General features: G+C 42.0%; 1 protein-coding gene across 1 annotated transcript in view; it reads left to right on the forward strand.

The window, feature by feature from the left end:
* The window catches only part of INPP5A (inositol polyphosphate-5-phosphatase A), a 550,538-nt gene that overhangs the window by 260,699 nt on the left and 266,035 nt on the right, over positions 1–23,804 (forward strand). The window contains exon 5 of the mRNA XM_075351609.1: positions 22,964–23,027. Within this exon, the coding sequence (XP_075207724.1) occupies positions 22,964–23,027 (64 nt within the window). The remainder of the gene's footprint in view (positions 1–22,963; positions 23,028–23,804) is intronic.

Here is a 23,804-nt window from a genome sequence, read left to right on the forward strand (position 1 = left end):
TATGATTATAGTTCTATGCGATTGACTTTATAGTTCAAAAAGTATGAGAAAGCAGGTTGAAATACCGCGCCATACCACAGAAGTCAAAAGGGTTGAAATTAAATCACTTTTTCTTTATTTTCACAGGTCTACGCGTTTCAGGGACATAACCGTCCCCTTCCTCAGGACAATGCACAGAAAATACTATGACTAGGTCATAGTATTTTCTGTGCATTGTCCTGAGGAAGGGGACGGTTATGTCCCTGAAACGCGTAGACCTGTGAAAATAAAGAAAAAGTGATTTAATTTCAACCCTTTTGACTTCTGTGGTATGGCGCGGTATTTCAACCTGCTTTCTCATACTTTTTGAACTGTCTCTTCACCGCGGGACCGCTGCCTTCTGCAACACCATATCGTGATCCATATGTTTTGAAAGGGGTTGTGACTGGCACAACCATTCCAGGTGAGTGTACCTGTCATTATTCACCTCCACGTGTTTACCGGGTATGACCCTATTTGCGCCTTTTTTTTCCACAGTTATCTCATCGATTGACTTTATAGTGATGATTGCCTTAATTTACGTTCCTGTTCACATCATCCTGTGAATATGAGCCATCCTCCATTGTCTTATCAGAATTAATTTTCAATTAATTTGAATTTTCAGGTTGCAATTAAACAATTTCTTATTTATCTCCCCCCCTCCCGACATTGATAAGATGATTTTACGATAGCTCGCTGCTCCACTTCCTTCAGACGTGGCTTCATGTGTCATAGTCATTTCGGCTCTATAGGAATCACTGCCAGGTGCTTTTTAGGCAGGGGAAAACTCATCAGCTATAGTAGTCTATTAATGTACAGTAACGGAAGATTGTCTAAGGTTTGAGGCTGTTAATTCACTCTGTGGTTGATGGTTCCCAATTCCCCCGCCTGATGTCACGTAAAGACAGCTGCTTCCATCACCCATTCTATAAGGAGATTGCCCCTCTCTGCTACCTTTGCCCTTTCACCCCATGTTTTTCATTTTCAATTTTTGGAAGCGGTTTGTCACCATTTTGCACTTTGTTAGAGCTGATACATTACCTTGAGTACGACGAGTGGAGGGAAATGCTCTTTATATTTAATGCATTGCACATTTATTTTTCCTAAGGTGTCAATGAAACTTATACAAACACTTTTTTTTAGAATCTATCCTTTCTTATTAAATCTCTTATCGCTATGGTTTCATGGAAAACACAGTAACAAGGGGCTTTGTACTAAAATCTTCCAAATATGCCATTTTCGACCGGTTCAGCCTCCAAACTCTCTAGTGACCGAATTTGGGGAGAGAGAAGGATCCGGCCTGCTGAATTTTAGTGGCTGATACTTTTGTTTTCTTTGAGATAAGCCACTGATAGGAGCCTGGCAGCGACTTTCTTGTAGACCACACACAAATGCTCAACCAAGCTGAGCCTTTCTGGTATGGAGATCTTAGGAGCGTTAACGGTCTGTCAAACAATCGTTTAGCCGGCAATTTACCACATTTTTCTTGTTGAGCTGGACACACGTTGTAATAATGGCTGCAAAGCAGAATAAAACATATTTCATTTTTTTTTTGTATTTGTTGTATTTTTTATTTGACAAGACAAGTCGTCTAAACAGTTCAAGGCAGGAAAAAAATGTAGTTTGCGCCAAATTCAAGAATCGCACGCACAGGTTTGATATATTTGGCATTAAAACTCCAGCATATACCACGAGACAAAAATGGAGATTAACTTAAAAAACCCCCCAAAAAAACGCAGATGAATCGGGGCTGTCGGGGAAAAATTGGGCAAACCACCATATACTTTGGCTGTCTGATCCAACTAAATTCGGTTGACTCGGACAGTCTTTCCTTGTCTCACTGGTGGGTGTGGATCCACTGCTCCATGGACTGGGCTTAACTTGGAGGTTCATGACTAAACAACTACCTTGGTTCTTCTCTAGAGCCTCTGATGGTGAGGTTAGGTTTGTGCTGCAGGTAGCTGCCAGGTGCCAAGCCAGGGCAGTCAGCGGAAATGCAGCAGCTGACTCTCAGAGTATAGGTATAGAGTGATAGGCAGGAGTGACTGTCATTGATGGAAAATATTCAGAAGAAACTGGTTGGGTTGCAGTTAGGCATCACAGGATGGATACTGGAATTCTGGTGGGATGCAGGACTGGGTCTGGTGCCCAGAAGGCCCTGGAACAGGGTAAGTGATTAAAGACAGGGTAAAGGACTGGAACAGGTTTGGGATACAGGACAGGTGCAAGGGCATTCGTGCTGGTTCACAGGTACAGGAACATGGGGCTGGAACAACACATGAATAAGAGCAATTGCTCAGGCACTTCCCAAAAGTGGAAGGTGCCTTACATACATCAATGCTCTCAGCGACAGGCTGGAAAAGACTTTTGGAGTGCATATGCTTGCCCCTTTAAGAAGCCTGAAGAGCTTGCACTCTAAGGGCCATACCAGGAGGCCTGTGCGGCGTGCACAGGTGCCAGAAACAGGGAACCGCAGTGGGAACCCAAGTATCAGAAGCAGCGCGTCCAAAAAAAGCGAGTGTGTCGCTTTCCCTGTCGGGTGGCATGTAGGGTCACTGGTGGTGTATGGTTTCCAATCAGTGTAAAGAGTATACTAGTTAGGACACACATTTAGTCCCATTTCATTTCATGGTACTACTATTGCACAACCCAAAATGTGTATAAATATTAGTCTTGAAAGTCCAGAATAAACCAAGCACAATGATAACCTATATACAAAGTGATTAACCTAATCAAGAAACCATTTGTTGGGTGTTTTCTTTGCAGAGGAAGCCATTCCAGCAAACCTCTTGCTCGCGAGTGTATTGTGTACGGTGTTGTCTGTGCCCATGAAAATGCCTTTCACTTTAATTATGTTAGATCATCTGCATTATGCATCCACCATTGTAATCTGTGTGAATTCAGTTATGGTATTGAAAGGATAATGATGTTAAGGGATCAGAAGGTTGAGGATTTTATTAATGACATAAACGTCCCATGTGATTTAATTAATGAGGAAATGTATGGATTACCTTTGTTTTGCATAACCTTTTTGATATACAAAGTGGCATAATGTAATAAAGCTAATTTTATAATTGGATGCATGCTAGAAATTGGAATTCTATTTTGCTGTGCTAAAAGGTTTAATAGGACAGGCATTATTCTTACCGAATTGTAATTTTGTAAAGTTAACTGTGAAATATGCATATTTTGAAATGCACTTTGGCATTGTTTGAGGCACAGAGGCACTTCATAAAATTAAGTTGTTTTTGGTGCTTACTTAAGATTATAAATCATAATAATAGTGAAGCCGCCATTTACATCACTATAGGGCTGTGTGCGGATACCTTCTCTATTGTTTGATCTATTACTCAGAATCTTGTGTATTTAGATTGCTTAAATCCTGCAATGCGTTTGTTCTGTCTAATGAAGTATACAATACGTTTTGCCGCGCGGCTGTACGTCGGCTAACAAATGAATGTCAGACTGCGTTAATCTTTTAGCAAATTACAAGACATTGACTCAAAGAAAGAAAGTCATTTGTATTACTATTAATGGCATGTCATCACACCGGGATGCAGAATTTCTGTTGATTGGCATTTGGTCATTGTTTACCGGCAGAACTGGCGTCGCCTTGGAATTGAACATCACTGCTGGAGCAATAAGACACCATTGACCCTCCAAACAATGCAGTACTTTATTCTGAGGAGCGCATCATTGCAAGATCTAAATGGTCACTGCCATAGGCCCATTTCACACATCGGCATTTCACCGGATCCGGCACGCATGCAGTACAGTAGATTCACTTACAGTGGAAGCGTGACACCATGCGGTTCTGTGCTTCATGCACAACCACATTTGTCCGCATGGTGTCACGCTTCGACTGTAAATGAATGGACTGTACTGCATGCGTGCCGGATCCAGCGAAATGCCAATGTGTGAAATGGGCCTAATACATGTCCTTATTCCAATACATGTCCTTATTCCAGCAGTCTGCAGATAAACAACTTTTGTGCCATCCCATCCCTGAAATACATGGGCTACTGATGAGCGAATAGTTCGGTGTTTGGGTGCTCTTAACGTGCAATTGATGTTCGGATGGGCAGGACTTAAGTACCTGAATATAATGGGATGTATTTGTGCCCTTTCTCGGCACATGCGCCACGAAATCTAATGCAGGATTGGCCGAACACCTGTGGGTAGGTCCTTGAGCTTTGGACCAATGTGGTAAAATTTTACTCTATTTGAGGTCCTGCATCCTATGCACGGACATACCTTCCCTGAAGAAGCAACACGAAACACACGTCGGGAGGGGTGGATTATGCATGCACAGCGCTGAGTGGGGGTTACTGTCCCATGGGTAAGCAATTGGATCTGTTTTATATTTTTTAGCCAACATTGAAGCAAGTACTCAGGTCTCTCTATGATAGTTTAGGATTTGTGATTTATGGACTTCTGTACGATGCAGTCATAAAGACTTATTACTGCAAGTTACCCCTGGATTCCCACATACGTTTTTGCACTAAGTCTTTCACACGCTATGCATGCTTGTCCTTGTATACCATCTGCTAGCACTCTTTAATTGCACTAGTCATGATTTTTTTTGTGTTGATATTTGTCGTTTCTGATTTTATAATATTTTGGACTAAAATATTTTTATCCTTCGGTATATACCTTCCTTGTGCCTTTTGTTTCTAATCTGTATTGTATAGGATACTGTAAATGGTCCTGTAAATTAATAGCTGCTACTGTGTAAAAAAAGGTGAAAAAAAAATTGCACAAAGGCGACAAATGGGAATAAAATGACATTTTCCCACTTTTCTGGATGAAACTCTGAACATTTTTTTTTTTTTTACACACATGTGAAGGATGCTTTTATAATGCATGCCGACTCTTGCAGAGATCAGGTTACTCAGGACATTTCATCTATTTCGCTTGGTTAAGCTCCATCCAAGTGTTAAATCATCCACCTCTGCTACTCCTGACGTTTGATACCTTATTTACAAGCTCAGACCAACCTACTAGATGTTGTTCACACCAACCTTTCAGCACTCCAGTTATCAACTTCTCCCAACTGTTCTGTGCTTTTCACATCTGGTCTCTGCAATCAAAGTAAAACATCTGTTCAAGTGTTACTAGTTTGCACTTCTGTTAATTGCTGCTATTAACCATTGCCCTTCTGGAAGGTACCAGAGTATTTGTCACATTTGCTGCTATTAACCATTGCCCTGCTGGAAGATACCAAGCTATTTAATATAATAGCAGCGGTTAATAGCAGCAGCAGTTGCTGCTATTAACCATTGCACAGCTGGAAGATTCCAGACTATTTGTCACAATTGCTACTATTAACCATTGCACTGCTGGAAGATACCAGACTATTTCTGTCACAGGTGCTGCTATTAACCATTTCCCTGCTGTAAGATACCAGACTTTGTCACAGTTGCTACTATTAACCATTTTCCTACTGGAAGATACCAGACTATTTCTGTTATAGTTGCTGCTATTAACCATTGCTTTGCTGTAAAAGACCAGACTATTTGTCACATTGCTACTATTAACCATTACCCTGCTGGAAGATGGCAGTATACATTTACTTCTCAGTTACTCTGGTATTTAGCCATTGCCCTGTCAAGAGATGCCAGACTGCATTCCTGAGATTAACTTGTTTCCAAGTTACTGTATGTATCCACATATTTTCATTTGTACCACCTGCTTCAGTTGTTTGTTTGCTGTCCTGGGTCTCACTGATCCTCTGGATCTCGATTGAAGACATCTCTGCTGCACCATCACCTCTAGTCCGTGCTGCTCACCGAAAGCTATAAACTTAGAAAAGTCGCCTCACCAGCAGAGCCCATAATAATTGGCCCATATCAAACGGTAATTTCTTTTCTTTTTTTATGAGCAAAAAATTTATCAAGAAAGAGCAAGAGGGCAGAGTTCCGTGGTAACCAATGGAACTTTGCAAATTACTATATTAAACAAGTCAGCAATTATTGGCATCTTTGAATTAACACAGCGCAAGAAAAAAACTACCGTACTTCTGTCATAGTCACACTTTGTTTAGAGGAGCACCTTTAAGCCAGTATAGAGCTACGTTATGTTTTCTTAGTTGAGTATGTCCTTGAGAAAACCCCCTCATCTCTCGGTAGCGTGCCCCATCTAGTTATCGGGGGGCGCAGTCTTGTCGGACTGCACTTTATCTTTGTTATTGTAATTCACTAATTTAACGGGTTTATTAATCTAGTGGAATTTATTATGGTTTGGCTATGGCTATTATTAAGTTGCTATTGTAGAAAAATAAAATACATTTAGCCTGTCAAGATGGCTTGTCTTCTGCATTGGCAGACATGAAAACATTTATTTTGTCTCCTAATTAGAGGGGCAGCAATCACAAACTTTGACAGAGTTCAGCTCTTCAATGCATTGTCTGCCAGCTTCCATAGAGCAAGCTTTATAAAATTCTCTTTAATTCAGGAGCAGAATATCATTAACTTTGTAAGTGGATGAATACAATGGACAAGCAATTTAATTAACTTCTAACATTGGATGTTGGACGGCAGACAAAATGAAATTATGCACATATTTCTCATAGAGGCAGTCAACCTTGAAAGGGGCTTGATTGTGGTGGGTCAGACAGGGGAACAACTTTGTCCAATTATTTCATGTTTAGCTTGGGCATATGAAATTTAAAATCTGGTGCTTTGTAAATCAATCATCTCTCATTTTGAGGCAGTTACAAGGGTTTCTACATGGGGGCCAAGCCCGATATGAATGACATGCTAAATATTTTTATCACATGGCATACAAGTGCCCTGGATGTGAAATTACATATGGCTTATGAGGCTTACTGTCTTATCTCCTCATGTTTTGATTTATGTTCTTCTTCTTTAAAGTGCATTTGTCCATGCACACGCAGCATTTTATTTTATTAGCTCAATTGCTTTTTTTTTTTTCTTCTAAGCATAGCTTGTCAATCATGGCTCATTCATACGTCAAGGCCTTATCCATGGGACCTTATGGAGCCTCCCGGTGATGCCATATTCCATTCTAGAAGCAATGCTTATAAGAAAGAATACCACCGTAATAGGACATGAGATGGAACATGAAAGTATATTCTTAAAGGGGCGGTCCACTGCACAGCATAGTGGCCACATCGATATAAAGCTCAAGAAGGCTTTTCTCAAATACCTTGTGTAATCAATTGTGCCTCTGAGCAGCGCTATTCCTGTCCACTTATGGGGAAAGTTGAATAGGAAACAGGCAGGGCACTATTCTATATAGTCAGGATCAGTTCACAAACAAGCATGTCACTGCTGCAAACTCTGCCGGTAATGCGTTTTAACTAAATTTTGCCATGATAATCACAGCTCCGTGGTGCTCATATACAAAGTCCACATGAGTTCAAGGCATAAAGGGTAAGAAAAAAATATGAGCACTCACCAGTTGTTTGCTGTGTGAAAAAAAACCTTTTATTCAGGCATCGGAGTTACATGCTGTGCAGGGAGGGGAGAGGGAAGGAACAGGCAGCACGTGTAGACGATCGTTTCGCACACCTGCGGTGCTTCGACGGGTCTGACCCGTCGAAGCACCGCAGGTATGTGAAACGATCGTCGTCTACACGTGCTGCCTGTTCCTTCCCTCTCCCTCCACAGCATGTAACTCCGATGCCTGAAGAAAAGGGTTTTTTTTCACACAGCAAACAACCGGTGAGTGCTCATATTTTTTCTTACCCTTTATTCCTGTCAACTTGTCTCCATCATGTAACCCGCGGGCTCCGTAACCTCTGAGGTCCGTTGTTATCACATCAACATCCAGTTGACCAGACATCACTGAGGCAGGTCTCAGTTTCCTTGAGGGACTGGGCTGAATGCAGCGTTTCACCGCTTGTCACAGCCCAGCATCCCTCCTGCTTGTGGCGCTCTGCGTACGTGACATCTGAGATCTGCTGATGTCATGTCAATTTCACGTTGACCAGACATCAAAGAGGTTGCCCCAGTCTCCCTGAGTGACTGGGCTGTGAGTGAACTTTTCACTGTTCGTCACAGCCCAGCATCTTGCACGCTCTCTCCTTCGCTGCAGAGCACCGCAAGCAGGAGCGATGCTGGGCTGTGACGAGCGATGAAACTCCGCCCTTAGCCCAGTCACTCAAGGAGTCTGGGGCCGGTCATGGTGATGTTGGTCAACTAGCAGTTGACGTGACATCACCAGATAAAAGAGGTAATGTGGCCCGGGGGGGGGGGTCACTTAATGGGGATGAGCAAACCGCAATAGGGCTGCTCAGAGGCACAATTAATTACACAAAGTATTTGAAAAAAAGACGCCTTTATGAGCTTTACATTGATGTGGCCACTATTCTGTGTAGTGGACCACCCCTTTAAAGGGGTTGTTCAGGCTGATTTTGATGATGTGTCCTAAGGATAGGTCATCAGTATCAAATCGATGAGGATAAGATACCTGGCACCCCCACCGCTTCAGCTATTATCATCCAATCAGTGCCAGATCAGCACAAGTCTGTTTACGGTGTTATGATTGTTGCCCAAAATTGGTTCTCCAGTCAAATGATATTTTTGAACTTTTCAGTTTAAGTAGGACCCTTAGCAACATGGCTGGTCATGAAGATTATTAGAGGAGCGCTGGGCTCTCTGGTTGTCTTCACCCTAGGCTTCCCTTCCTCCCTGAGACGTAACTCCCAACCTAAGGTTTACTCTGGGCCCCCTTCTCTGATAACCCTTCTTAAGGCTTTATGTGGATCCCAAGGCTGTTTCCGAGTGGCATTACCCCTACTTCTCATCTGCCCCTCTCTTCTTCCCCTCCCCCGCCCCTCTCTCTCCCCCCCTGACCCCCCACCCCCGTCTGTTCTCCATCTTCCACCTTTTCCTCCCCCATTTTGCTGTTATGACCTGATATCTTGGTTGTGTAAAATGTAAACTACTGTGGCTATTAGTTGATATCTTGTCATGTTTTAAATGTAAATGTTTACCCTGTTATTGAAAAATCTAATAAGTTTATTGCTGAAAAAAATGAAGATCATTAGATGTCAAGTCCATCCGCTGTAATCAGAGGACTAAATTATCTACAGCCACAGGATCGATAAATGCCCAAAACTATCGGGCTGGAATTCTTGAACAGTGCTGTTAGTAACTTATTTATTGGTAAAGGTGTAAAAAAAAAAAAAATACAAGAGCACAGGCTGTTGGACTCTATTTTGGATGGACTGGACTATAATTGTGTGGTGGTATTCCAACTTTGGGACAAGAAAGATTGGGCTGCAGCGTTTTTACATTTCAAATTATTTATTCCCATTAAGCTTTTGACAGTGCACTATTTCTTTCTCCACGTTGACAATACTTAAATTTCCAAAAATTGGTTAAGTGTCTGAACACCTGAGCATGGTAGTGCCCACTCATCACTAGTTACGAGTACTGAGCACCTGAGCATGGTAGTGCCCGCTCATCACTAGTTACCAGTACTGAGCACCTGAGCATGGTAGTGCCCACTCATCACTAGTTACGAGTACTGAGCACCTGAGCATGGTAGTGCCCGCTCATCACTAGTTACGAGTACCGAGCACCCGAGCATGGTAGTGCCCGCTCATCACTAGTTATGAGTACTGAGCACCCGAGCATGGTAGTGCCCGCTCATCACTATTTACTAGTACTGAGCACCTGAGCATGGTAGTGCCCGCTCATCACTAGAGAACCACCCAGTACAAATATCAAATAATGTGAACAGAATCTTTGGCTTCCGAGTAATCCGTCCTGTAGAAAATCTGTAGTAAAACAACCACTATCCCTGTATACGTCGCGCTTCAGATGAAGTAAAGTTGATAAATCCAGGTAATGAGGTACCACACAGTGAAGTCCATAAAAACAAAGCCATGGGAATTTTATTTTTTTTTTTTTCCCACAAGGTCACTCCATCTTAAACTTATTTTATTCGTGGCTTTCATTATATTATATAATGAACTTATGAACTTGATATTTTTTTTTTATTTTTATTATTTTTTATTTTTTTTTTTTAATTTTAGATGTGGAAATCCATAATCTAATGTGTAATGTGAAAATAAGTTTGAGTGCTCTTAGTAAAATGTCATACCATAGAATATACATGGAATACACAGCACCTTGAAGAATGAACCGTGTAGTCTCATGTCTTGAATCTTCACAATATGATCTACTTCTGTGCCGTGGACATTATCTAATACACAAGGCGTGAATATAGCCGACTTTACTATATTAACCTTTGCAACAAGAGGTAATTTTTATCTTTATTGCCCCTTTATTTTGGAGTGTTGAAGCTTTTCATTACAATGAAATGAGTAATGCAGGTAAGTTTAACCCCTCCCGTTCCAATGATTGTCAGCACATTGATTGGAGGGCAGATCCAATTCCTGTTGTTCCTTTCCACTTCTTCCCCCACCTATGAAGGCGTGAAGAAATGGCGTAACTACTCGTGTTTTTCTCTTTTACGAACGTCTGCGTGTGTCATATTCAAACACAAAATAAGCACAAAAGTCATTCAATCATATGTACTTTAGCTGATAAATCTAATTCGGGAATTGATAAATTGCCACTGGCCTAATTTGTGTGCAAATTAAAAGTGATGAAATGTATTGTGATTTGTGTGCAGGTCCGGTTTACACACCTTTAATGACTAATACGCCTTTGCTTTTTTTACATTCAGGGATAGTTAATTGTGTGGTAAGTTTAGCTGCCCGATATATACCTGGTAGATTTCCTCTGACATTATTATTTTCATGCACAATGAACTAGAGCCGGAAATAGACTGATATTTGCAAAGGAAAAGATCATGTATGAAACTTCCCATTTTGCGATTTTTTTTTTTTTTTTTTAATTATATTTATATGTTTTACACTTTTATGTGTATTTTGCTGCAGGTTTATCCGGTTGATATGGATTGCTGTATAGGTTTTGGTTAGATATGCTCCCCCTATGTTGTTTGTAATATTACTTGGGCCATGTTCACACATTTAGGATTTGTGGTCCAGATTTCACATCAAACCAATTTACAGTATTATATGAATAATAATAATTTTATTTTTTCATATAGCGCTATTAATTCCACAGCGCTTTACATACATTGGCAACACTGTCCCCATTGGGGCTCACAATCTAGAGTCCCTATCTGTATGTCTTTGGAGTGTGGGAGGAAACCGGAGAACCCGGAGGAAACCCACGCGGGGAGAACATTCAAACTCCTTGCAAATGGTGTCCTTGGTAGGATTTGAACCCAGGACCCCAGCGCTGCAAGGCTGCAGTGCTAACCACTGAGCCACCGTGCCGCCCCAAATCAAATCAAATTGGTTTTCCAAATCTCGTTTTTATGCTGCAAAAGAAACGAATCTGCAGAAACATGAGCATATTGTGGATTTCCATATTTGTAGCATTTTGAGTCTTGTGCAGATTTACATCAGATTTCACGCTGTTCAGTTATTTGCAATGAAGCTGGGGAAAATCTGCAGCCAAATCTGCAACTAAATCCTAAAGAAGTGATCGGGAGGGTGGTCGGAGGGCGATCAGAGGGCTTTCTTATCTGTTTTGAGAAAAATCGATTTTTGCAGGATCCATTTTCTTAACATTGGAGTTTATGGGAAACAGATGCGTTAACAGAGTACTAGATCTTCCATTTGAAACTGATCCAGTAAGGAAAAAAACAGATGGCTAAATAGCAATTAGTTAAAGGGAAGCGGTCACCACTTTTTTGGCGTATAAGCTGCGGCCACCACCAGTGGGCTCTTATATAAAGCTTTCTAACATGCTGTATATAAGAGCCCAGGCCGCTGTGAGAACATAAAAAACACTTTATAATACTTACCTAATGGTCGTGCGGTTGGCCAGATGGGCATCTCCGTTGTCCGGTGCCGGCGCCTCCTCTTTCAGCCATCAGCGTCGTCCTCCTGACTCCTGTGTGCATGATGCGTCCTACATCATACACACTCGCCAGTCCTACGCAGGCGCACTACAATACTTTAATCTGCCCTGCTCAGGACCTGAATGCCGGCGAGTGTGGATGACGTAGACGCTTCATGCACCGCGGCTAGAGAAGGAGGACTAAGATGGCCGAAAGAGGCGGTGCCGGAGAACGAAAACGCCCATCTGGCCAACCGAGCGACCGTTAGATGAGTATTATAAAGTGTTTATGTTCTCACAGCGGCCTGGGCTTTTATATAGCATGTTACAATACTGTATATAAGAGCCCGCTGGTGGTGGCCGCAGCTTATACGCCAAAAAAGTGGTGACAGGTTCCCTTTAAGACCCCTTTTACGCATCAGTTTTTTGCCATCAGTCACAATCCGTAGAATTTTGAAAAAAAAACGGATCCGGGAACTGATACCGCCAGATTAGTTTTTTTCTCATTGACTTGTATTAGCAACTGATTGAGATGGATAGCCTCACGTTTCAGCCGTTGTCCAACGGATCCGTCGAAAAATGTTTGTCCGTTGGACGGAGACTATATCCACAGTAACTTTTTTTGTGTACGCCGAAAAAAAAGGGACAGCGACGGATCAGTCGCCGTCCGTCACTTGGTAGAATTTAAGCGCAGGATCCGTCGTCATCTGTCAAATGATGGAATCCGGTGACTGAGTCCGATTTTTTTTTTTTTTTTAACTGAGCATGCTCCAATCATTAAATAGCCCCCGGCTAGTCGGATCCGTCAAAAAACTGATCTGTCGCATCAGTTTAGGCACAATCTGAGAAAACGGATTGTGACTGACGGCAAAAAACAGATCCATTTTCCTTACATGTAAAAAAAATAAATAAAAAAAGATCCTGCAAAAAAACTGGTAAGGCTACTTTAACACTTGCGTTCAGCGCAGTCCGTCACTATGGAGAATATCGCAGTCCGTTAACGCACTGCGCTATTCTCCATAGACTTGTATGGACGACGCACTGTAACGCAAGTGTCAGCGTTGCATCCGCTGGACGACGCAGCGTCATTATTTTGACGCTGCGCCGGGCGGATGGAACGCTGCATGTAACTTTTTTTGAGCAGCGGAAACCTTTATTTTTCACTGCGCATGCTCTTTTTTTTTTTTTTTAATCACAAACTTTATTTTATTTCTCGGTGGCCGAATGTTCAGCTGAGCGCTCGGCCGCCGGCATGTCAGGGCACTCAGCTGAGCGCTCGGCCGCCGGCATGTCAGGGCACTCAGCTGAGCGCTCGGCCGCTGGCATGTCAGGGCACTCAGCTGAGCGCTCGGCCGCTGGCATGTCAGGGCACTCAGCTGAGCGCCCGGCCGCCGGCATGTCAGGGCACTCAGCTGAGCGCCCGGCCGCCGACATGTCAGGGCACTCAGCTGAGCTCTCGGCCGCCAGCATGTTATAGAGCTCAGCTGAGCGCTCGGCCGCCGGCATGTCAGGGCACTCAGCTGAGCGCTCGGCCGCTGGCATGTGAGAGCGCTCGGCCGCCGGCTATTAAGAGCGATCAGCTGATCGTTCACAATAGTCGACTGCCGGTACTGTAAAGAAAAAAAAAATAAATAACGCTTTCCGTTATTTTGTACGATCCATAGCATTGCGTTGTGCCACTATATGCAACGCATCCGTTGTATCCGTCACACAACACAATGCTACGGAAGCCGTCCAACGCAAGTGTAAAACTAGCCTAAGAAAGTTGTGTGCATAACTTTTTTGCTAATGCATTGCTGCTGGATCCGTTCTAAGAACCTTACAAAAACAGCTTGGCGGCATTCTCCTAGTAGGTGGCGGTCCAAGAAATAGGACGCTCCCCAAATAACACATTTATGATCCATCCTGTAGATGTGGAAAAACCACCAATGTATAATTTTCCATACTCTATATTTAAATTCATGAAAAAGTTCCATACTCTGCCATTTTTCGTTACATTTATGATACTTTTTATGTTTTTTGTTATTAGTGCAGCAATCATTTCCTTGCTCTTCTTACCGCTGAACATGAAGAATTTTTTTTTTTCCCCTCCGGTAAATGGTAACAACAACTGTTTCCGGCCCCTTGGAAAGGCTGAAAACATATTGCCGGCTCTCGTCTTGTTTTAAGATAATTGCTACATAAATTACGTCTAATGGGAATGAGATGTCTGACAGTCGCTAAGAACTGGCTGCGTGCAGTGTTTGGACGATGTAGATGTAAATTTCACACAAATCTGTTGTCGATGCCCGTTTTCCGCCGTGGTATAATAGACTGCATCTCTCCTAATGGGAAAATAATGTGTGTTTCTGACAATCTGCTTTATAAATATGTAAAATATTTTTTATTTTTTTTATTTTTTTTTTTCCTCCTCCCTATTTCCTAAAGAATACAGACATTTAATCAATAATGTCAGATGTGACAGAAATACTGTTGACACACACTTGGGTTGAAGGGACTGGTTAGAGATAAGGGCTTCCTGTCAGCGCTGCCCCGACCTGATTAATATTCCGTCTATGGCATGTCCATTAACAAATGGAATCATTGAACTGTATTGATAGAGCGGGTTAAACATTTCAAAAGTTCTGTTGAACTTTAACTTTCAATATTCATGCTAGCTAATTATAGATTTTATGACTGCATGAATTACGGTTTCTGTGTCATTATAGGCAATCTGTTTGACATATATTTATTTTAATATTCAGACTATCATATTAGCTCGCTCTTTTTGCCTGAGGTAATGCATTAAATGTTTGTTTTGAGCAGAAGTAAATTTGGAGAGCTTGTCTGAGTAGATTTGTCTTTGATAGTGTATTGTTGCCTATCGTCAATACGCCTGGGAGGAGAGAAACAGCCACCAACTGCTCCGCGTACATGACTAATGACATGCTGGGGACGCCTGACAACAAGGTCCGACTTCCGCTGTTTTGGACACTTGCCCATTGGTGAGCGGGTCATTAGCAGCAGAGCCGCGCGGTCATATGATTTCACAATATGCCTGCAAGGTTGGGCTATCGGTCTCATTATTCAGGCAAAATTGAGTCCGTCCTTAGTAACAGTTCTTTTAATTTATTTCTTTCTTATAAATCCATAGTACACCTTAAAATAAACTTTAAAATATAACTTTCTTTAAAAAAATAAAATCCTCATTTTCAAAATTCTCAATTATATGGCAAAATCTGTCTACAGTAAATATAGATTTTCCCATTTACTGAGATAAATGACTGTTGGTGCTCATAAGATTCTATGGAGAAATGTTTTAACCTTTTCCTATCCTGAGTCCCCCTGGGGGGGGACATTCAAACAATCCGTTAAGCTCCTTTGTCCCCTGGCAGGGGACATCAATATTTCATACGCATTGTACTGTCCTAAGTCCCTTCTAGCAGGCCACTAAGTGGAAAGTCCCTTTCCTAAGCATAGTAAGCAGGACTTGGCGCATAATGATATCTTTGGCAGCCAATGGTTGCATCTGTTCTTGACCTTTGACCCAACCCAGTTTCGTTTTCTTCTTGTAAAACAAGTGAAAATGGCTAAGAGATAGCGAAACGAAGGTGCGTGAATCCGGACAAATTAAGGCAGCGTGTAATCGATACTAGTGTAAGTAGTAATAGCGAGAGCGATTCAAACAATGGAAGTGAGGTTGTAGAGTCGGAACTGAGTGATGTTGAAAGCGGTTTTTCTACCGATGTCAGCGACGAAGATGCCGAGGGTACGGACGTCGACGCTGATGGGTGGCAACGAATGTTGTCTTCTGCCAATGGGCTTGAGCAGATTCTGTTTTCACTACCGAACGATGGAATAAATATAACTGATGACGACCTATACTAGGTTTTCAATGGGCGAAACAGGAAATTGTATTGGATAGGAAACGGTTAAGATACTTTGCAACGGAATGTTGTCTTCCTCTAGCTCCTCCTCCCCTCTAGAATCTAGAATCTTACATGCGTCAACTGAATAATGGGAAAAATCCGTTTTCACTGAATGTATATTTTGGGTTTTGCCCTTAAATTGACTGACAGAAGCAGATTTCTTTTGATTATATTATAAAGTTTTATTTTCACACGTACTGTTGATTTATGAAATATAATTAAATCCAAGTTTACGCTTTTTATTGTTTAACTTAAAGGGAACCTGTCAGATGCAATATGCACTCATTACCACGAGCAGTTCTGGGTGTATATTGCTAATCCCTGCCTAACCGTCCCTGTATACACTAGCATAGATAAAGAGACATCTTAAAGTATTTCTAAAGATCCTTTATGATATGCTAATGAGCGCAGAGACTAGTCACAAGGCCGTTAGTTCTTGCGCTCATTCTGCCCTCTTGAACAATAAGGATAAAAAAAAGAATTCGGTTCAATGCTGCGCTAGAAACCACATGAATCCATGGATGTGTATTAAAAACCTTTTCTTTATTTCTGCAGGTCAACGCAATTCAAAGACATATCAGTCTTCTTCATCAGGACAAAAGAAACAATACAGTATTGTTTCTTGAAACATGTTGACTTGCAGAAATAAAGAAAAGGTTTTTAATACACATCCATGGATTCATGTGGTTTCTAGCGCAGCATTGAACCTGATTCTTTTTTCTATCCTTATTGTTCACCATTTTTTTCGGGGATGCTGCTGACCACTTTTGATATATGTGCATCAATGAGTTGTGCCTGTCACAACTTCAGCAATTGAGTCCGCCTTTGGCACGTTATTTGTAAAATCTCATACCTGGTAAGACCCTATGTGCGCTTTCTTTTCCACAGACAAATAACATTCCGTCCTCTTAGCAGGGGTGTGCTAACATGCTATTCAATACCAACTGCTTAGCGTCATCAGCAGTGACGTGTATACCTGTGTCCATTTCACTGCCCCTGAATGCTGGGCATAGGGTGCATGCTTACATGCTAAGGGGACCAACTAGCCAAGGGAATGAACACCCTTGTGACTAGTCCCTGCGCTCATTAGCATATAATGAAGGATCTTTAGAAATACTTTTTCTACAGATCCCTTTATCTATGCTAGTGTATACAGGGACGGTTAGGGTACCTTCACACTTTAGCGATGCAGCAGCGATCTGACCAGCGATCTGACCTGGTCAGGATCGCTACTGCATCGCTACATGGTCGCTGGTGAGCTGTCAAACAGGCAGATCTCACCAGCGACCAGTGACCAGCCCCCAGCCAGCAGCAACGTGCAAGCGACGCTGCGCTTGCACGGAGCCGGCGTCTGGAAGCTGCGGACACTGGTAACTAAGGTAAACATCGGGTATGGTTACCCGATGTTTACCTTAGTTACCAGCGCACACCGCTTAACTTAGCGTGTGCAGGGAGCAGGAGCCGGCACTGGCAGCGTGAGAGCTGCGGAGGCTGGTAACGAAAGTAAATATCGGGTAACCACCTTGGTTACCCGATGTTTACCTTGGTTACAGCTTACCGCAGGCTGTCAGACGCCGGCTCCTGCTCCCTGCACATTCAGGATTGTTGCTCTCTCGCTGTCACACACAGCGATGTGTGCTTATCAGCGGGAGAGCAACAATAAAAAAACAAACCAGGGCTGTGTGTAACGAGCAGCGATCTCACAGCAGGGGTCAGATCGCTGCTCAGTGTCACACACAGCGAGATCGCTAATGAGGTCACAAAAACCGTGACTCAGCAGCGATCTCAGTAGTGATCTCGCTGTGTGTGAAGCACCCCTTAGGCAGGGATTAGAGATATGCACCCAGAACTGCTCGTGGTTCTGGGTGCATATTGCACCTGACAGGTACCCTTTAATACTAACAGTCTTCTGCACTTATGGATTATATAAATGGAGTTAGTATTGTTTTTACTGTCAACCTGTTCATTCGCTCATGAAATACATGCTTACATGCTAAGGGGGCCAACTAGCAAAGGGCATGAACACCCTTGTGACTAGTCCCTGCGCTCATTAGCATATAATGAAGGATCTTTAGAAATAGTTTTTCTACAGATCCCTTTCTCTATGCTAGTGTATACAGGGACGGTTAGGCAGGGATTAGTAATATGCACCCAACACCTGTTCATTCGCTCATGAAATAATAATCCTATTCTTTTGTTTACAGCTTGTTGTCTAGGAGACCGACCACCACTACAATCTAGCAGTGGTGGTCAAACATGCACAGTGCTTTACAAGCTTTTTTTTTTATTTTGTAAGCACTGCCGAACCACACTCGCTCCTACCAACTAAAGTGCAGCTTTACAAACTACACAACCATGGTCGGTCTCCTAGGGAAAAAGCTGTAAACAAAAGGAAAGTGATAACTTCAGAGTGACTGCAAATTATAATAAACTGGTATATTGCCAGTAATGTGTGTGGTTTGTTTTTTGTTTTTGTTTTTTTTGGGGGGGGAGGGTTTTTTTTTTTTTTTTTTTTTTTTCCTATAAACCACTTTGTTTATTCTTGAACAAAAAAACCCAAAACATTTTATTAAAATATAATCATGTCATCACATTCTGGAACATCAACATAATTCTCCAAACCCGGAATTCCATCATGGATGAATGAGATCCTATTTCCTTTTTTCCATTTACAACAATCTACATTAACCAGGGTTCACAAACAAAAATCAAAGTGTGTCCAGGCAGCCACCGATAACCGTAAAAAGAAAAAGACCTACTCATATATGTATAGCCATGAATAAATATAAAAGTACTTCTCTTGTTTCCAACCTTTTCTTATAGTTCATAGAAGTAATAAAGATATACTTTTATAATATTCATGACTTGAAATCATTTGTGAATGTCTTTTTTTTCTTTTTTTCTTTTCATCCTATTTGATTTATAGCCACATTTATAGATGAGGTATGTAGAAAGTTTGAGTGCCATTGATACTACTGTATACATTACCTATACTGTAATTACATGACGTGTTTGTGTATATATGTATGTAGCACCCCTGAAGACCTCAAGGTGCTACAAGGTTCTGCATCTCCACAAGGATGCAGGGCCTACCCCCTTAGGGACCCAGAACCCCAGTGCCAGTGCCACCAAAAAACCCAGGTAATCCCAGTTTTCCCAAACAATCCCCCATACAATGGTACTTAGTTAGGGTGGGAACATGGATGGCTGCCTAGAGGTGGAGCCACTCCAGTCCACTAATTGACAAGGTGGGAGGGGCGGACTGTGGATAGTAGTCAGTGTAGTCTTGAGTTGACAGTGAAGTGAGAAGGTGTGACTGAGCAACGTCCTGACTCGGGCTGACGGTGACCTGCTACCCAGGAGAGGTCGTTGCCGGTGGAGTACTCCCGGAACTACGCACAAACAGGGTACAGGACCCTAGGACAGGAAAGAGCTTCAAGCCAAGCTGTTAACACCTGCACAGCAAAGGGGACCATCAAGGACCTTGCTGACCCTAAAGAATCCGAAGACTCAGTAGTAAAGAAAGAGTCGGGGACTGGACCAGAGACTCCAATCCCAAAAGAACCACTCACCGGACTCCCTTTGACTATTATAGTGGGTCTTTTGAGTGCGATTATTTTTGGTGAGTCTGTCAGTGTTTGCTTTCTTTGATGAAGTGTCTTCTGGATCTGTCTTGCTGTATTCAATTTACTTTGTTTTCTAGCTGCCTGGACACTTTTATAATGAACTGTACCAGGGCTTATTATTTCAGTACAACTTATATTTGACGCATAGTGCCAAAATCCTGAAAAATCATGCTTGTGCTTAATTTCGGGGTAGGTCTTATTTTCAGGGAAACGATATATGAATCAATTTGCTCATCTTCGGCTCCATAACAGAACACCAACCTTTTGAACAACATTTCCAAACTTGCAGCTTTACATTCCTGTCTGGTCTGCCCCTTGTTTTTGAAAAAATGTATTTATTTACTTTTTTGGTTGCAAAATCACCATTTTAATACAAGGCAACAGAAAATTATGCCTTTTTCTTTTTTGGGATCCATTTTTATTCTACGAAACAAAACCGTGATGTGGGGATGTAAAATATGTTGGACGTAGAGAAATAATTATTGTGCGCTCTCATCCATTTTGAGCTTAGTCAGGATTGTTTTTCATGGTACATTCTTTTCATCTCCATCAGCTTTTTTTGGGTTAAAATAATAAAGCTCCTGTGTTTCTCGCTAGATCAAGTACTGGGTCTCAACCACTACTCCAGTCTGATTGGCTGCAGTGGTAACATCATGACCACACCAAACATAACTGCTGCCAATCAATGGGTCAATCTGCAGTGATTGGCTGCAGTGTCATATGCACTAAAATCGTGATGTCACCACAGCAGTTTGTCAATGAAGACCAGAGGAGCAGTGGAGAGGCAGCGCTAGACCTGGGGAGGGTGAGTAACTCTTCAGTTTTATTATTTTAGCCTAGCAGAAGCCATTGGGGGTGAAAATGTACCCAGACAACCCCCATTTAATATGGGGTCATGGCTTATATGAACACCCAACCAAGGTTTCTATGTGCTGGAAATGAAAAAGTGGCCTAGGTCGCCATAAGGAATTTTCATCAATTAAATGTGTTGCCAGTATGTTTCATTGGATTAACTTGAATGTCAGGGAGATGGGTCGTACCTCGTGTAGGCGCTTTTGACAAATCAGCAAATGTTTAATTTGTAGATGTGCAGCTTGTCATAAATTATGCAGGAGTCACTGAGCCAAGACCAAACTCTGCCAACCGGGCATCTGTCACTTTTTCAGTAAAAAAATAAATTAAAATGTAAAACAAAAAAAAAACCTTACGGCTTTTGTAAATATTGTATTCTCCTTGCATGTGGGGTAAATGTTTAGTTTTGTTCTTCCGGTGAATAAAAACTAAAATAAAAATATTACTAGCAAATTATATATGTAAATAACATGGTTGCAGTTGGTTTATTTTATGTAGCTGCTCCGGAGAAATGTTCATATTTTGTTTTTGTTTTCCTTTGTATTTTGTGTATTAAATTTTAGGGCTTTTTTGTTCTGCGTGAGCTCTCTAAGTATTACCTAGAAAAGATGGCTACCCTGAAAGTAATCATCCAACCCTTTGACCTGCATTCCTGTATTTTGTTCTTCGAAAGTTAATTTCCACACTTTTATCCCATTGCCTATATGAACAGAAAAGGGGGGAGCCAGCACTGCCTGGGAATGGCATGCAAACAATTAAAAGTGGAAATTCACATATTATTCCAACTGTACTATACTGCAAAATTAGATTTTTAGCAAATAATTGATCAATTTTTTGAGCCGTCCCTGCCACATCACGGCAAATCTCGATAGGGGGTCCTACTCTATATTTAATATTTACATTGTTCCATGCGGCCTCCTAAATTCATTAAAAGCAGAACCATATTGAAGCATAATATATATAATATTTATTCATTTATATAGCGCTATTAATTCCACAGCGCTTTACATACAATGGCAATACTGTCCCCATTGGGGCTCACAATCTAGAGTCTTTAACTGTATGTCTTTGGAGTGTGGGAGGAAACCCACGCAAACACGGGGAGAACATACAACCTCCTTGCAGATGTTGTCCTTGGTGGGATTTGAACCGAAGACCCCAGCGCTGCAAGACTGCAGTGCTAACCACTGAGCCACCGTGCCGCCCATAGCAACACATATACCTGTAACGTTTCAGAAACCGCTTCCGTGTTTCCAAGGAAAGTCAACTGCGAATGAAGGCAATCCAGGTCCCAACATGTGCAGCAAACGCCACACACGCCGGGACAATGTCAGAACTGGCACTCACAGTGCCAGACCAGGGTCCATGAATAATGGCGGAGCAGGTCCAAGTATAAGTGGCTGACTCCCACCACGCCTGGTTTGGTTTGAAAATTCCTTCTGCTTCTATCAAAATTATATATTGGTGGCTGTTCACATTCAACCACCTCCCCCTTGTCCACAGGCTTTGTTAATTGAGCACCTTATTCTTGGACCTGTTTCGCCTTCATTCATGGACCCTGGTCTGGCACTGTGAGGGAGAGTTCTGACATTGTCACTTGACTGCTCTTGTGCACGGACAACAGATACTTTGCATATGTCCTACTGATTAGGTGTATTGTGGATAAACACGGCACTTCTGTGTGGTAGGTGCTCAAGTAAGATCCAGTCCCGTACGTAGCAAAGAGCAAATACTCGGCACTCAAATAGTTGAATAAACTGGTATGTTATTGAGTAAGCTTGACCGGATACATCAAAGACGTGTCGTTTCAAACAAAGACCTTCATCAGTGTGCAGCGCTTCTGCCACACAACGGTGGACACTGTGCGCTTCACCAGTGATACCTTCACTCACGAGCTGAGCAGACCGTCCACACTGCACACTGATGAAGGTCTATGTTAGACCGAAACGTCTGTGCTGTATCTGGTCAAGTTTACTCAATAAAATACCAGTTTATTCCACTATCTGAGTGCCAAGTATTTGCTCTTTGCTAATGATTAGGAGGACTTGTACCTCCATACCTGCCAGCCATGCATGATACCTTGGAGATGCCTGTTGACGTGCGGTCAGCGCCACTGGCATTACCTGACACTGGGAGCAGCACCAAAAATTGCAAACTGGTTCTGAGGACAGTGGACTGTGTGTGGTTGTTTTATTTTATGACACAGTAGCCAAGGATGAAGATTCTGAAAAGGATCAACTGCTGTTACACAAGATCCACCAGTAAGAATAGGTGATGGACACAGCTCAACTCCTAAACCGGCACAGAGATCTTTACACAGGTCACAACGCGTGCCCACAAAGCTCTCCCATAGGGTGCGGTACATCTTCAAACACGTTTCTTATGGTCCATGTGGCTGCTACAAAGCAAATCTCTGAAGCCCCTTTATCAAAACTGAGAAGGGTAGCCCCTGTGTGCTGTCCATGATTTTTACTGACCCATAGACTTCTGCTGGTGATTATAATCCATACTCGGATTGTGAACAGTGCCATGGACTATAACGGGTACATGTTCTATATGTGAGAAACAAAAATAAAACATGTACGTAAAAAAAATCTGAGTAAGGACTTCAAAATAAGATGATTCAGTATCTGTTTTTAAGTAACGAACAAATATAGTTGTATATGTACATGTTTTGTTTTCTTATTTTGCTCGTTTTTATGTTTTCTAGGCTCTTGGAAGCTTCTATTTTCTGCATGAATCTCTGAAGAATGTGTTTCAGTATGACTTCAAAGGTGAGCTGCGTTAAAGCATGCCAAATAATGTCTAGAGCGCCAAACAACAAGAGTGTGTTGACACACGGCATCTTTATTTTACCACAAAGATGCAACGTTTTTTGTCCTCAAAAACGCACTGTGGCAAAGTGTTTCTAGCACGTCTTGCCCAATGCTTTTTTTATTTATTTATTTATTTTATTTTATTTTTTTAGTCAAATCTATTGACTGGAAGGGCTCAAAAATGCTGGAAAAACGCAAAAAGAACTGACATGCTGCATCTTCAAAAACACAGCCAAGATGCAGCCACCAAAAAATGGCCAGTGTGGACAGAAAAATAGAAATCTTATAGACTTTGCTGGGGAATGGAAATGCATGCATTTTGGTGCATCTTTGTGACCTCAAAAACGCAGCAAAAGATGCCCTGTGTAAACTTAGCCTAATATTCACACCTGGTTTTTTTTTCTTTTTTTCCACTTTTTTTCCACTTTGACATTTGAGTGCATTTTTTTTTTTTTATTTCTACTCCAAAATAAAATGACTTATCAAATTAGTTAAAGGGAACCAAACATCATCATTTGGTATATAAGGTGCAGCCAGTGCAGTACTGGCACTATCAGGCACAGTGTGTACATACCATCAGGGGGCAGCTCGGATGTTTAGGCTGTGAAATCCAAGTTTGTGAAGTTTGAAAATTCATCCCTCTCTGGCTGTATGCAAATTTCTCTCTTCACTTACACTGCGTCGGAGTTAGTGCCTGCGCATAGCGCTCATCTCCGGCGCCATGTTTTTGAAGCC

This window comes from Anomaloglossus baeobatrachus, chromosome 5 (genome assembly GCF_048569485.1).
Source record: "Anomaloglossus baeobatrachus isolate aAnoBae1 chromosome 5, aAnoBae1.hap1, whole genome shotgun sequence".
In the NCBI taxonomy this organism is placed as follows: domain Eukaryota; kingdom Metazoa; phylum Chordata; class Amphibia; order Anura; family Aromobatidae; genus Anomaloglossus; species Anomaloglossus baeobatrachus.